We start from the raw sequence: 13,942 nt of genomic DNA on the forward strand, positions 1-13,942 counted from the left end.
ACGTGCCAATAAATGCCAGCCAGCTGTATGAATTATGGAAATAAGATTTTTGTTTATGAAGGTATCCCAGACATTTATTTTACAGCATTCCTCTCGACAGATTTAATGTCTGGAGTTACATTGAGAAGATATTTGCTACCTGACATAATGGATAATGGAAACTTTAAAGGCTCTTTTTTCCTCCTTTTAATGATGAGATTAATATATCCACACACGCACACACACACGCGCACACACACACACACACACACACACACACATATATCTCTTAACATTTACCTTCTGACTTCATAATTTCCTATTAATTTTTAAACACCACACATTCCTGCTCAAGAGTTAAATAAGATATCAATTTCTAATTAAGACTATTAGGGGTGAATATTTGGAATTATATACCAGTAATTTTCATTTCCATTCTAATCATTCTTTTCGTGTGTATGTAAATAGCTCAAAAATATTGTGTATGAATTATATGATTTTGCATCTGTTGATCTATTACTTTATTGTTGGTATTAAAGAGCTTTAGTTGTGGGTATTTTTTGAAAATGTTCCAGGAGTAAGTACTCAAATAAATAATTTTATCTCAGTATACCTGAAAATAATATTTTCTGTGGCTGGGGATCCTACAAACTTTGCCTCATTGCCCATTACACCTTTTAAGCCCTTTATTCAGATAAGAGATTTAATTAATACAGTATTATTAAAAAGCTCTCACATGAGATAAAAATTACCTGATCTTACAATAATCATAAAATAACTACTGGCTCTGAATTCTTTAACACAGCAATAAAATAAATTAAGCCATACTAATGTAAGAGCTTTTGCTTCTCACATCAGAATGGAATTTGTAATTCCAGACGTGAATGCCAATATTCTCAAGTTTTAATCTTCCAAACATTTGTGTGATAGAAGCTCACCATTGCCTTTGAATTGTTCTATTTGTTATAGGTCAAAGGAGACTAGAAAGTATGATTTCTAGGCTGTGGTCATAATTTTGTTTTCTGCTTCAATGCTGAGAAATGGATTGACACAGGACCTAAAACAGCTGATCATATGTGGCCAATAAGATTTTGAATTTGGTCACTAAACTCCAAATAATTTGTTGTGTCCTATGGCTTCTGATTTAAAAAAGTGTCCCATGAGTAGAGGCGAATTGGCCCTCCCTGAGTAACTGGTTGCATGACTTTTTTACCTGGGTTGAATTGTATCCTTGATTTGTACATATAGAGGGCAATGTACTTTTTCCTCAGAAATGTTTGATCTATTTCCCAAATCCTCTTTAAGATCTCCATGCTACCTAAAGTCTTGAGCAACGGTGGAAAAAAAAAAAAGCCTCTTCATGGAACTTTGAACAATGGCGCCTTAAGGATGATTAACATTTAAGCAGGGAGGAAAGTCAGATCACCTTTGTGACCAAAGGCAATTCCCCTCAAATACTTCTTTCCCCACAAAAGAATCCAGATGGCAAAAATGATGCTTAAATAAACGCTGGCTATGGCTCAATTCTTCTGGTTCACATTGGCTACAATAGACACTCACATTTATACATTAACCATTTCACAGATTTTGTGCAAAGAGTAAGCTACGTGTCTATATGCCTATTGTATTCAAAGAGTTAAGTCTCCAATTCTTGGCATAGTTGCTCTGGTCTGTATTTGCTCAAAGGAGGATTAAGGGTAATGTGCAGCAGAGGAACAATGTATGGAGACCTGGACTATATCTCTTCTCAGTATACCTGCACAACGGGAAGCGCAGGGCTCCAGACCCCACGCTCCGCGTTCACTCTCACGTGCATGGAATTCATTGAAACTAATGGGAAGGAAATTACAGCCGTCTCACAGGTCTCCTAACTACAGGTTTCTGTGTGGATAAATTTAACTTGTCAAGGTTTCTTACAGAATGACACAACGAAAGTCAAATAGTCAACTAAGAATAGCAGAAAAATCTAAAAGTATTCAATTCCCCCATTTCAGTTAAATAAAACCAGATACATCATAGGCAAAGATCAGAGTTTGACTGGAGATTTTCCAAAATGATACTGTAATTTCTTACTAAGTTGTGAAGTTAAACACACACTGAGTAACAAATATCTGGAAAAATAAGAGCGTTCACCTGGTTATATCAGAGTATATTTTTAAAAAATGAATTATTTATTTAAAAAAACCCTTTAATATACTATACTAGGACATACTAGGGTTCACTTTAGAAAAAAAATTAGAAGAGGAAATTATTGAATGGTATTTGACTATCATTCAGAACAAGCATATCACCCAGGAAATATTGACTATAATAAAAACATTTGAAACGGACAAAAGGACTGTGCTGATTTAATTGGGGCAAAGTAAAGTGGTAAAAGAAAGTTTCTTCAAACACAAATCCTTTCCAAAATGGTTATAAGAAATTTTATACCGGCAACAATTGCAGAATAATAAAAAAATAATAATAATACTTATTTGCCTTTTATGTCTGAACTTCTTGAAGTAGGAAGTATTATTAACTTCATTTTACAGTTTGGAAGAAGCAGAGTCCTGAGATGTTTTAATCTATTCAAAGCTGTGCCACTTTTACACAGCAAGGCTCAAATTTATCCAAAGCACTGGGATTCCAGAACTTACATTTTAAAGCACGTATTATTTTGTGCCTAGAAATTAAATGTGCTGATTGTCACAGTCTAATTTTGGGGGTTAATTAATGTATTTTGGAAACTTTATTGAAAACTGGAAAGCAAAGTCAACTGGATTGACAGTGGGGCTGGGGGGCAGGCAGGGAGGATCCTCTGGATGGAATAGAAGTTGGTAGGAAAGATTCATAGCAAATACAATTAATAAAGTAATTATGAAGTGAATGTGGTACGCCCAATAGTTACTTTTGGAAGTTTATAAGAGTTTTTTTTTTTTTTTTTTTTTTTCTCCGTGGGAGCCTGGGTGGCTCTGTCAGTTAAGCCTGTGACTCTTGATTTCAGCTCAGGTCATGATCTCACAGTTTGTGGGTTCAAGCCCCACATTGGGCTCTGTGCTGACAGAGTGGAGCCTGCTTTGGATTCTCTCTCTCTGTCCCTCCCTACTCGCACTCTGTCTCTCAAAATAAATAAAACTTAAACAAAAAAGTTTTTTTCCAGCTCCTGAATATACATAATATCCCAACCTCAGATAAGTCATCATTAGGAGAACAAAGCCCTGGATTGGATGCCGATTTTTTATGAACAAATAGCTCCCGAGTAGAACATAATTACACAATGAAAACTTGTATTCTTCAAATGAGATTATCATCTCCAATAGGTACTAAATCAAGGGAGAGAAAAGATATATGTACTAACTACCAAGAATTTACATTTGAAATAGCAGCAACAATACTCACCAAGTGAGAAAAAAACAAAAACAAAAACAAAAACAAAACCCTCTCCCAGAACTTTAGTACCTCTGTTTTTCACTGGCTCCCAAAGTCCTCTGGACAAGGACCAACCACATCTCACTCATCTTTATATTCCGTTGCCTTATGCCTGGGACACAATAAACATTCAATTTATGTTTGTTGAAAGGATGAAAAGACACAGACTGAAGATTTAAGAAACGCACCGTAGACCTAAAGAGAGAATTTAAGACAATGATGCACATAGTGTCCAAGAGCACATTGGCTTTAGATTCAATCAGTCCCAGGTCTCAATCTTGACTCTGACACACACAAGCTGTGGCCCTAGCACAAATTATCCTCACTAAACTTTGGTTTCCTTATCAGCACAACTGAAGTAATAATGTCTAACAATTTGTGTTCTGTGATTATTAAATAAAGTAATATTTGTAAAACATATCATGGCATTCCTTCCTGGTATATAATACATGGCATTCCTGGTATATAATAAATTATCAAGAAATGTTGTTAAAACTATAGTGGTTGAGAGTCACAAAGCAAATATTGGAAATGACTCAAACTTGTCATCTTAGGACAGTAAAAGCAGTATACTTAAAAATTTTTTTAAATGTTTACTTATTTGAGAGAGAGAGAGAGAGAGAGACAGAGCATGAGTAGAGGATGGGTCAGAGAGAGAGGGAGACACAGAATCCAAAGCAGACTCCAGGCTCCGAGCTGTCAGCAGCACAGAGCCCAATGTGGGGCTCGAACTCACATACTGGGAGATCATGACCTGAGCCGCAGTCAGATGCTTAACCAACTGAGCCACCCAGGTGTCCCCAAAGCAGTCCACTTTTATAGCCAGTGGAGTGTGCACAGAAGGGATTGTCTTGGAACAGAGATTAAGCTTCTCTATTATTCCAATGACTAGTGACCACTTAAGTGGAGATATATTTGCAGGCAATGAAAATCACACTTCTAATGATATGTTGAATGATGGAAATGCAGGTTTGAGAATAATTTGATTGCAAGTGAAAGCTCTCTGAGGAAGGAGTGGGTAGAGGAAAGGGCCCAAAGGTGAACTTGTCTAGTTCCATAGGTGAAATAAAGAGGACTCAGCAGGAGGGACAATTAAGGGCTATTAATTAATTAATTATTATTGTTTATTTTCTAAAAAAATGTTTTTTTTATTTATCTTGAGAGAGAGAGAGACTATGCATGTGCTCATGAACCATGAGTTCATGACCTCAGTCGAAATCGAATTGGATGCTTAACTGACTGAGCCACCCAGGCACCCCCATTAAGGCCTTTTTCTTTTTAAAAGATTCTTTAATGTCTATTTATTTTTGAGAGAAAGAGACACAGCATGAGCAGGGGAGGGGCAGAGAGAGAGGGGGACACAGAATCCAAAGCAGGCTCCAGGCTCTGACCTGTCAGCACAGAGCTCGATGTGGGGCTCAAACTCATGAACTGTAAGATCGTGACCAGAGCCGAAGTCAGATGCTCAAATGAGTCACCCAGGCACCCCATAATTTAAGGGCTTTTTAAAGTCTTGACTTCAGTGTCTTGAATCAGAAAGTAGGTAGAAAAGGCCATAGAAGATGACAGATGGTTAGGAGGACAAACATGAATGTAAATTTAAAAACATAGAGAACTTGTCTAAGCCAGGAAGCAGATGAATTAAACTGGGCAGAAAAGAACAGGTTCCAGAATCATTTATTGCTCAACACAGTATAGGTGATGTTTCTTTGTGAGAAAGTTTCTGATGGGATGCCTAATCTAACCAGCTAGAAATCTCTATCTTTCTCTTCTTCTCATAAAACAAACTGGAGTGCAATGGAGTGTGACTTTTTTATGGAAATCTTGATTTTTCTCCAAATATTTAGGAAAAGGTAAATTATTTGAAAACACAAGTACTTAGAGCAATTGAGATGGCTGCTCTAGAATGTGATAAAGTGCAGAAGGCCAAATGCAATAGACTAGCCCGTGGGTATTATTGGTACTTCAGAACATCTGTGTAAAAGGGACTCCAAAACATCACTTACAATATAATGAACAGGACGAATTTATATTACTAGAACTTGTCTTAGGAGGAGAATTTCATATGGTTCTTTCATAAGCTGTTTGGTAGGGAGGAGAGGAACTAAAATCATATGTGGTAATGCTTGAGGAAAAACAAGATATTGTTCAGTGGTCTTCCAAGGAGGGTGAGTACAGTTGAAAGAAAGGCTTTTGATTTGTTGAATGGGGTTTGCAAGTGGAAGTGCTGACAACAGGAGGCTTCTATTTTGCTCTTTTCTTACCCCATAGTTGAGTGTGTCTCTAAAAACATGTTTAATAAATATTTATGTCAGTTTAATGAAGTGACAAATTGTTGGCTTGCTCTAGAGGTCAAATAATAAGTTTGACTTTAATAAGATTATTAGCCCATTAGGGGTGTTCATATGTCTCCATTCAGTACTGGTGGAGGGGCTGTTATTCCAGAGACTGTTATAAAAGGGAAGATAAAAGAAAGGGAGGTTTTTATCTTTCATTTTGGGAAGGATAACATCAACCAAAGCAAGCAGAAATTGAGAAAGAGTAAAAACCTTCTTCACCTTATGATGGGTTAACCCATTTAATACACCTAACTTACCAAACATCACAGCTTAGCCTAGCCTAACTTAAACATGTTCAGAATAGTTTCATCAGTCTACAGTCAGGCAAAATCATTAAACACATAGCCTATTTTATAATAATGTGCTCAATATCTCATGTAACTTATTGAATACTGTACTGAAAGTGAAAAAAACAGCATTATTGTGTGGACGCAGAATGATTGTACATGTATTGCTTGTTTACCCTCGTGATCACATAGCTGACTGGGGGTGGTGGGTTGCTCCTGCTCTACATCAAGAGAGAACATCGTACAGCAGATTGCTAGCCTGGGAAAAGAACAAAATTCAAAGATTTCTACTAAGTGCATATTGCTTTCGGACCATTGTACAGTCAAAAAATTGTAAGTGAGGGGCTGTATGTAGTATATTTGAGGTGCTTCAATTGATTCCTTAGAAAGGAAGAGTTTGGGAGCACCTGGGTGGTTCAATTGGTTAAGCATCCAACTCTTGATTTTGGCTCAGGTCATGATCTCATGGTTTGTGAGTTCAAGCCCCAAGTCAGGCTTTGAGCTGACAGCATGGAGCTTGTTTGGGATTCTCTCTCTCCCTCTCTCTCTGTCCCTTCCCCATTCATGCTCATGCTCTCTCTCTCTCTCAAAATAAATAAGTAAACATTAAAAAAAAAAAAAGAAAGTAGGAGTTTTTTTCAGGAATATTTGAAGTAAGATCAAAACAAAATGACACAAATTTCAGAAGTCTAGAGGAGCTCAGGTCCTAGATTATTTCCTTTGAAAAACATCTGAATTGAGTATCTTGAAAAGACACCAAAACCAATAAAGACTGAAAAACAGGGAGCCACAACAATACAAGAAGCAAAAACCCTCAGTGGTCAATAAAACAAAAATAGCCATAGCCTCAAACCATAAACAGTCATGTATACTGTGAAATACAGTGTACTGTGAAATACAGTGGAGTCTGCACCAATATGAGGAGAGAATCTGAGCCAACACAAACTTCAGACATAGAAGAGGAAAGAGATTTCCTTAAAAGGGTCTTAGTCTTGACAGTGATGTCTGATTATTTGATTAGAGTATCAGGCCATGAGAATGGTTGCATCCTGTGAGTAGGAAAATATACCAGAAATTTCACTGCACAGAAAGTCATGGAAGGTGACATTAAAGGCAAAACCATTTTATTGTTTATTCCCCAGTCATCCAGCGTAGCAAGAGTTTCAAAGAGGAAACTGAATGAAGGAGGGAGAGGAGACAGAAATTGCTAGATTCCAACACATAGAGCTGTGTTGCTGATAGAGATAGAGACAGAGATGGGTAGGTAGGTAGGTAGGTAGGTAGGTAGGTAGATGATAGATAGATAGATAGATAGATAGATGATAGATAGAGGTGATAGATACATAGAATGGCCCTATTCAAGGATTGGTAGTAGTCAGGAAAAGATAAGTAGGGATTCCAGAAGTACTAGGGATCATTGATTAGATAAGAGTAAAAGGGAAGAAGGATATAAATCACAAGAGGAATTACTCAAGAATTCAGGAGAGTTCAGACAGTTATCTATAGTTTCAAAAAATTATTTACACATCGTACATCAGAGAGTTTTTAAAAAGAGCTATAAATATTCAAAGCAAGTTGACAGAGTTCAGGAAATATATATATTATATATATAATTGAAAACACAGAGTGATACACAAACTAGAAGAAATTATACAAAATGAAAAGATTAGAGATATAAATGTACCTATGAATAATAAAGCTGATTATAGTACAGAAAACAAGGCTCTTAAAGAAGATTAAAGAGCAAGTGGAACAGAAGGAAAAAACAAAGATGTAATGGAAAAAAAATTTTGGAAATAGAGAACGATTTAAATTTGCTTGCTGAAAAGATATCCTTACTCCCAGTAAAAATTGGTGTAGAATAATTGATCTAACATATCCTAGTGGAGCTACTGAAATTTAAGGATAAAGAAAAAGCCGTATGGTTTTTAAGGCAGCACAGGAATCATACTGAAAGAAGGCAAAAGGAGTTTGCTGTCAGGACACTTCTTGGTAGCACTCAGTGCCAGATGAAAAGGTATGCAAAAATCAGAGATATTCAGTCAGAAACGTAAGGGTAGCCTACTCATGACCCTTTCTTGGAAATGGAACTGGAAGATGAAATATAATGAACAGAAAACTAAAATAGAGCACTTAAACATGGAGACAACTTGATAAAATGACTAGGTGTGAGCACTTTCTCCTTTGCACAGAACAAACTCTCAACATTGGGGATAATGATTACAAATATAAATGCTAACCTCAAGGATAATAAAATCTGAAATAAATTGGAAGATCATCTTGAAGGAAGAATGCTTGCATTAATTTCCTCATAAGTAAAGAACAAAATATTTGGTCAAAAGTAGAAATAACTTTATTGACTTCAGATTCTTAACATTTTTCTTAAGGTTATTTTTTAAGAACTGGTATTTCTTGAGGCAAATTAACATTGATTTGAAGTTTAACCATTCTTTCCAGCTCATTTCAATTTCTTTTCCTTCCTAAAATTCATATAAAACTAAACATAAAATTTTTACTAAGGAATAACCACTGTGACAGAATCGTATTTTTATCTGTTACATCAATATATATATAGAAGGGGCCATCTAGATTGCTAGTTATTAAATTTTAACATATTTACTCATGTGTGTATTTCAATATGTATTTATGGAATGACCAAGTGACAATTTTTTCTTCGTCTATTTTTTGTTTTTGTAACAGTTAGTTAATATTTTATTTTATTTTATTTATTATTTTTAAATGTTTATTTTTTTACTTTGAGAGAAAGAGAGAGAGAGAGAGAAAGAGTGCAAATAGGGGAGGGATAGAGAAAGATGGAGAGAGAAATCCCAAGCAGGCTCCAGGCTGTCAGCGCAGAGCCTGATGTAGGGCTGGATCTCACCAACTGTGAGATCATAACCTGAGCAAAAAGCAAGAGTCAGACACTTAACCAACTGAGCCACCAGGTACCCCAGGTATTTTATATTTAATATTCTTTTCACAGCAACACACCTACTTAAGATCAGGGCTGAGGTGCTTTTATCATTATCCATTTAGTCAACGTACAATGATAGAGAAAAGTCATGGAGCTAAGGAGATCTCTGCCTTCTTTGAGTTTTAGTCATTTATGGAACTATGAACATTCTATAGGATTTATCTTGCAATTGTCTACACTTAGAACATTTTAAATCTCAGGATGACTTCTTAACAGTACATTCCTGATCCATCTTTCTGTGCCTTTATCAATATGCTTAGGACATGTAAAATTGTTTTCAAAGCAAAAAGTAAAATGTAGGGGCGCCTGGGTGGCGCAGTCGGTTAAGCGTCCGACTTCAGCCAGGTCACGATCTCGCGGTCCGTGAGTTCGAGCCCCGCGTCGGGCTCTGGGCTGATGGCTCGGAGCCTGGAGCCTGTTTCCGATTCTGTGTCTCCCTCTCTCTCTGCCCCTCCCCCGTTCATGCTCTGTCTCTCTCTGTCCCAAAAATAAATAAACGTTGAAAAAAAAAATTAAAAAAAAAAAAAGTAAAATGTAAGTGCAAATATATTTGCAAGATATTCTGAAGCCAAATATATACTATTTGGGACTATATAAAATGACAGATTTCATCTGCCAGTAGTTACTGATCTCATCATGTCTCATTTTCAGAATGATCCAGGTATTTAGATTTAGAATCTTGCAACAAAGAAGAAAAGATGCATGACTTAAATTATTTACATGCATAAAAATTATTTTGCTGAATTATGGCTTGACTTCATTCGGCTTTGGTAGATATATGCTACATATTTATGTTGTCAGAATTTTAACTCTAATGATCCAGATTATGTTTACATAGTGTTGCTATTCTCTTTGAGAGTTTTAAGTCTACCACTTTGAGGCAAATGAATTTGATTGTGAATGTTCACATACTTGATATCTAGAGGACTTGTAATCTATTGCATCAACCCTCTCGGGACTGCTTTATTCAAATGCTTTTGGACATTTGCTCTCGCGACACTCTTTTCCAAATATCTGACTTCAATAGAATATACATTTAGCAGTTCAAAAAATGGTAACGGTGACTCTTGGGTGATATTTTTTCAGACTGCATTTATTTAATCTATCCATGAATGGAGAATACCAATTATATTTTAGTTTTTAAAATTTCACTTGTACCTAGAAAAGTCTCACGTAATATAAGTAACAAATAAATTTAGTTGAAATTGTGAGGAATGATAGGAGGAACTAGTTTCCTTAACCAATAAAATTCCTAAAATTAGTGATAGACATTTAACTATTAGTAAATAAAATTAGTATTTTGTGGTTACCAGTTCAAAAAAAGAAAAAAAAAAACCCTTGGACAACTCTTTTATTCAGAATATTTCTAAATATAAAAATTTCTAGTTTATCTTTGCTCAAGGAGGTCTTTCAGTCTAAGTTTTCATTTGGTCTCCATGTTTAAGTAAACTCAGCAAAATCTTAGAAATATCCCTAACAGAACTTAACTCCCTACATTAATTTTCAATTTATCTAAGAATTCAGAAACACTGATTTAAATAGATTCGGTTAAGTAAATCCATGCCATCTACCTTTCTGACCCCCCCCCCTTTTTTTTTCAAATGAATGCAAGTACCATCCATCATGAGTAACTTGACTTTCTATAAAAGTAACAGTTCATAAAAATCTGTGAAACTACTACTGGGAACAAACAAATTAAACAAATGACAATGTAATATAATAAAAGTGCTGTTGTCCTCCTCTGGTGGAAGAATTTGCTTCTTCTATGGGACTAATACATCTTGCAGAAACAATTTTAAATAATAAGTAACATATGGATTCAGCTTTTATTATTCTTCTAAAAGAAGACAATTATATTTATGTGATAAACTGTTCAGTGTTAGTAGCATGATGTTTACATTACTGGTTACTTAAATAATCTTTGACATGCCCCTATGTGGATCACTAGCCTGCTTCTCTTGAAATCCCTCTTACAGTTTAAGTCCTGTCTCTTTACAATGGCACTCATGTGCCCTTCAGCAACATCAGGAGTGTGGCAAAGGTCTACAGGAGACCAGCGAAGAAAGGGTTCTTGTAGGAGATATGGCCAAAATGCACTCATCTCCTCTCCCTTTCCGTACATCTTCCACCTGAGTCCTCTTCTAACTCTGAAGAGAAAGCTGGGACTTCCTGCGTTTGGTGGAATAAAAGGGAAGCCACCTTTGTGAAAGGAGTTATCAAATTGGTGTTACCTGTGGAAAGTTTTTGAAGTATTTATTATCCTTACCTTAGTCGTTGGCAAGTAGGTACAAGACACATTTTATATTATTTTTAAGAAAGAACTTTGGGGGAGAACAGAGAGACCCGTGGACATTTGTTGCCTTCCACAATTCATCTACAGATGATTCATAAAAGCAGAAAGAAGTGTGTCTCCACATCTTTCAGTTTGACTGCCCCCCTCGCCGACATAGTCGTTTCTGAAGGAGAGAAATGAATTTCCAAATTGTCACTTTGGCTCACTCATCAGTTGCTGCTGTGTGTTTAGATAGCACTTGTTAAAAAGTGATGCAGTTTGCTCTGCTGCCTTGTGCTTCTGTAATGAATCTCTTGCAGACTATCCGTTGGGGGAGTATTTACCAGTGCCCCTCCTCATTGCCCCACTGAGTGAGTTGAATAATTCTAATAATCAAAGGCACAAAGTCTGCATCTAGTTTGGAAATGAAACCATGGGTAATTTTCAAACGTGGTGCCCTCAATTTTTGATGAACTGTCACAGAAACAGGAATTACCACAATTCAAAAATCCCATCCACTAACGGACCAAGATCAGCATCTGTGGATGATTTCTTCTAACCCACTACCCTCAAATTTCCTTCCCAGCCCCCCTAATAAAAACACACCCCTTTGCCTCATGCTTCCAATTTAGCGCAATCATGCCTCTTACTGGCCATTGCCTTGCAGGACACCAGCTGTCAAACACAGAGATGTAAGGTACAGGAGTTTGAAATAGAAAGCCTTATGATGTAAGAGACATGCACGTCTTATGTCAAGTCCACTATTAGACTCAAATGGGACTGCTCAGCATGTAGGAACAAGAACTCCCCTGCATCATAAACACTTGAGATGAAGGAATGCTAAACGGCAGTTAGCACTTTCCAGAGTCTTTAGATACATAATCTAACCTAACCACCTAACTACTGTCTTTCCAGAAAGAAATGGCCTGGCTCTTATATCTTCCAATCCCCTCCCCATCAATGAAGGGACTGGGAAAGTAACTCCAATCCGAAGAAAGTTTTAAGGAATTGTCTTTGAAGATGAAAGTTGTGCTTTTCCAAAGATTCTGAGAATGTGAACTTGGGGAAGATGCCTGGGGGCCAAAATGTGCTATTTCCGAGGTTGGAGCAGCTCATTTCATGTACAAACTGCATCTTTTCTCTTTGCAGTAACTCCTGCAAGACCCAATTCCTCACACCACTTCTGCACTGGGCCTTGTGTCAGGGGGCAGAGGCAAAGGCGAGACGGGGTACTTGCCCTTATGGAATTCGGACTTTTCGAGCGAGAAGGTAGAGACAGGGAGATAAGTGAGTAAATGACTGCACGGTACAAGTGCTATGATTAAAGCATGGATGAAATGGAGGGATACCAAAGGAGGAAGGGAGAGGTTACCTCTGTCTGAGGGATTTAAGGACAGTTTCAGAGAGATGATGATGTTTTAACTTGATTTTGACATTTAGCTTGATGACATTTTGAGGATGAGCAGAGATTCGCAGGTGTTTGTGCGGCTGTGAGCTGGAAGTGAATTCCAGGATGGGGCAAGGAGGTATGAAGTGGTGCACAGCTATGCTCTAGCAAGCACAGCAAGTTGCTGGTTTGACACCATGAGCGCAGTTCTTTGTAAGCTGAAGCTACAGAAGATATCCAGGTTGTCCAGCCTTTATGGTGCATGGTGATACATGTGGCTTGGCTCCTGCATCTTTTGGCTTTTCGTGGGGCCAATTCGTTCATCAACTGTGCTTGAAAACACAGGCTCTTTTAAAACATATCTGGGTAAGTACCTAGCACATAGCAAATAGCCAATAAACATTAGTTATCATTATCTCATCATTATAAAGCATCCATTATGTCACAAGCTCTTTTCTGGGCATGTTGAGGGTAGAAAGTATGGAATAAAATAAAATCTTATCGATAAGTATCTAGATGCTTTTGGTTGGGGAGATGTGGCATAAGCGCATGAATTAGTGTAAAAAGAAAAATAAATATTGTATTTAGGATTATGTACCAATATATATGTAGTGATATGAGAAATTCAAAGCTAGAGCAATGTATTTTAAGGCATTAATATTGTCACATACACATAACAATGTAATAGGAAGAGTAAGGAAATAAACTGAATTCATCAAAGGAATTTGGAACTTGAGTTTTGAAAAAAGGGCTAAGCCAGGAAATTGCATGAAAACATGGAAGCTGTTGGCACCTGCACGTCATAGAGGTGAAAGTAAACATACCATTTTCTGATTGTAGCAATAATATTCACTCCCAAGAGCATAAGATTCATTTTGGGCGTGGGTTGAAAATAATTGGATGTGGTCAGCTTCTGGAGAAAGTGACGAACTCTGGAGAAATTTATCTGGCTTTGGTACTAACAGATAACAGGAAATCTTTAGTTAAATTTTGTCTTTTCATTTTCTATTTAATTGCAATGGCACAAATCTCGAAAGAATTGACATATTGAATATTTTGAATTGAGACAATTTCTTTTATTGATCTATCTTTGCACCCCCCCAATTAAGTCACTACTAAATGAAAATGAAATAGAAAAAAAATTGTGAGTTTCTCCTCTAATTTTAGAATATACTATAAACTTAGTTTGTTGGTCCTATTTTCAGATCATTAAAAATTTAAGCAAGGTTGAAAATAAAAAGTTTTTTGTGAACTCCCAATGTTCTTTCTTAATAAAACAAATAAATGGAGGGAGAA

At 36.6% G+C, this 13,942-nt stretch overlaps 1 protein-coding gene across 6 annotated transcripts in view; it reads right to left on the minus strand.

Annotated features, from left to right (window-relative positions):
• The window catches only part of ARHGAP15 (Rho GTPase activating protein 15), a 573,492-nt gene that overhangs the window by 117,021 nt on the left and 442,529 nt on the right, over positions 1-13,942 (minus strand). The window contains exon 12 of one of the 6 annotated variants that reach the window (XM_058694827.1): positions 10,065-11,443. The exons of 4 other annotated variants lie outside the window; for them this stretch is intronic. In XM_058694827.1, coding sequence (XP_058550810.1) covers positions 11,373-11,443 — 71 coding nt within the window. In that variant the 3' untranslated portion in view covers positions 10,065-11,372. Of the gene's footprint in view, positions 1-10,064; positions 11,444-13,425; positions 13,605-13,942 lie in introns of those variants that run through there. One more of the 6 variants, XM_058694818.1, reaches the window with a different exon arrangement.

This window comes from Neofelis nebulosa, chromosome 2 (assembly GCF_028018385.1).
Source record: "Neofelis nebulosa isolate mNeoNeb1 chromosome 2, mNeoNeb1.pri, whole genome shotgun sequence".
Taxonomy (NCBI): Eukaryota; Metazoa; Chordata; class Mammalia; order Carnivora; family Felidae; genus Neofelis; species Neofelis nebulosa.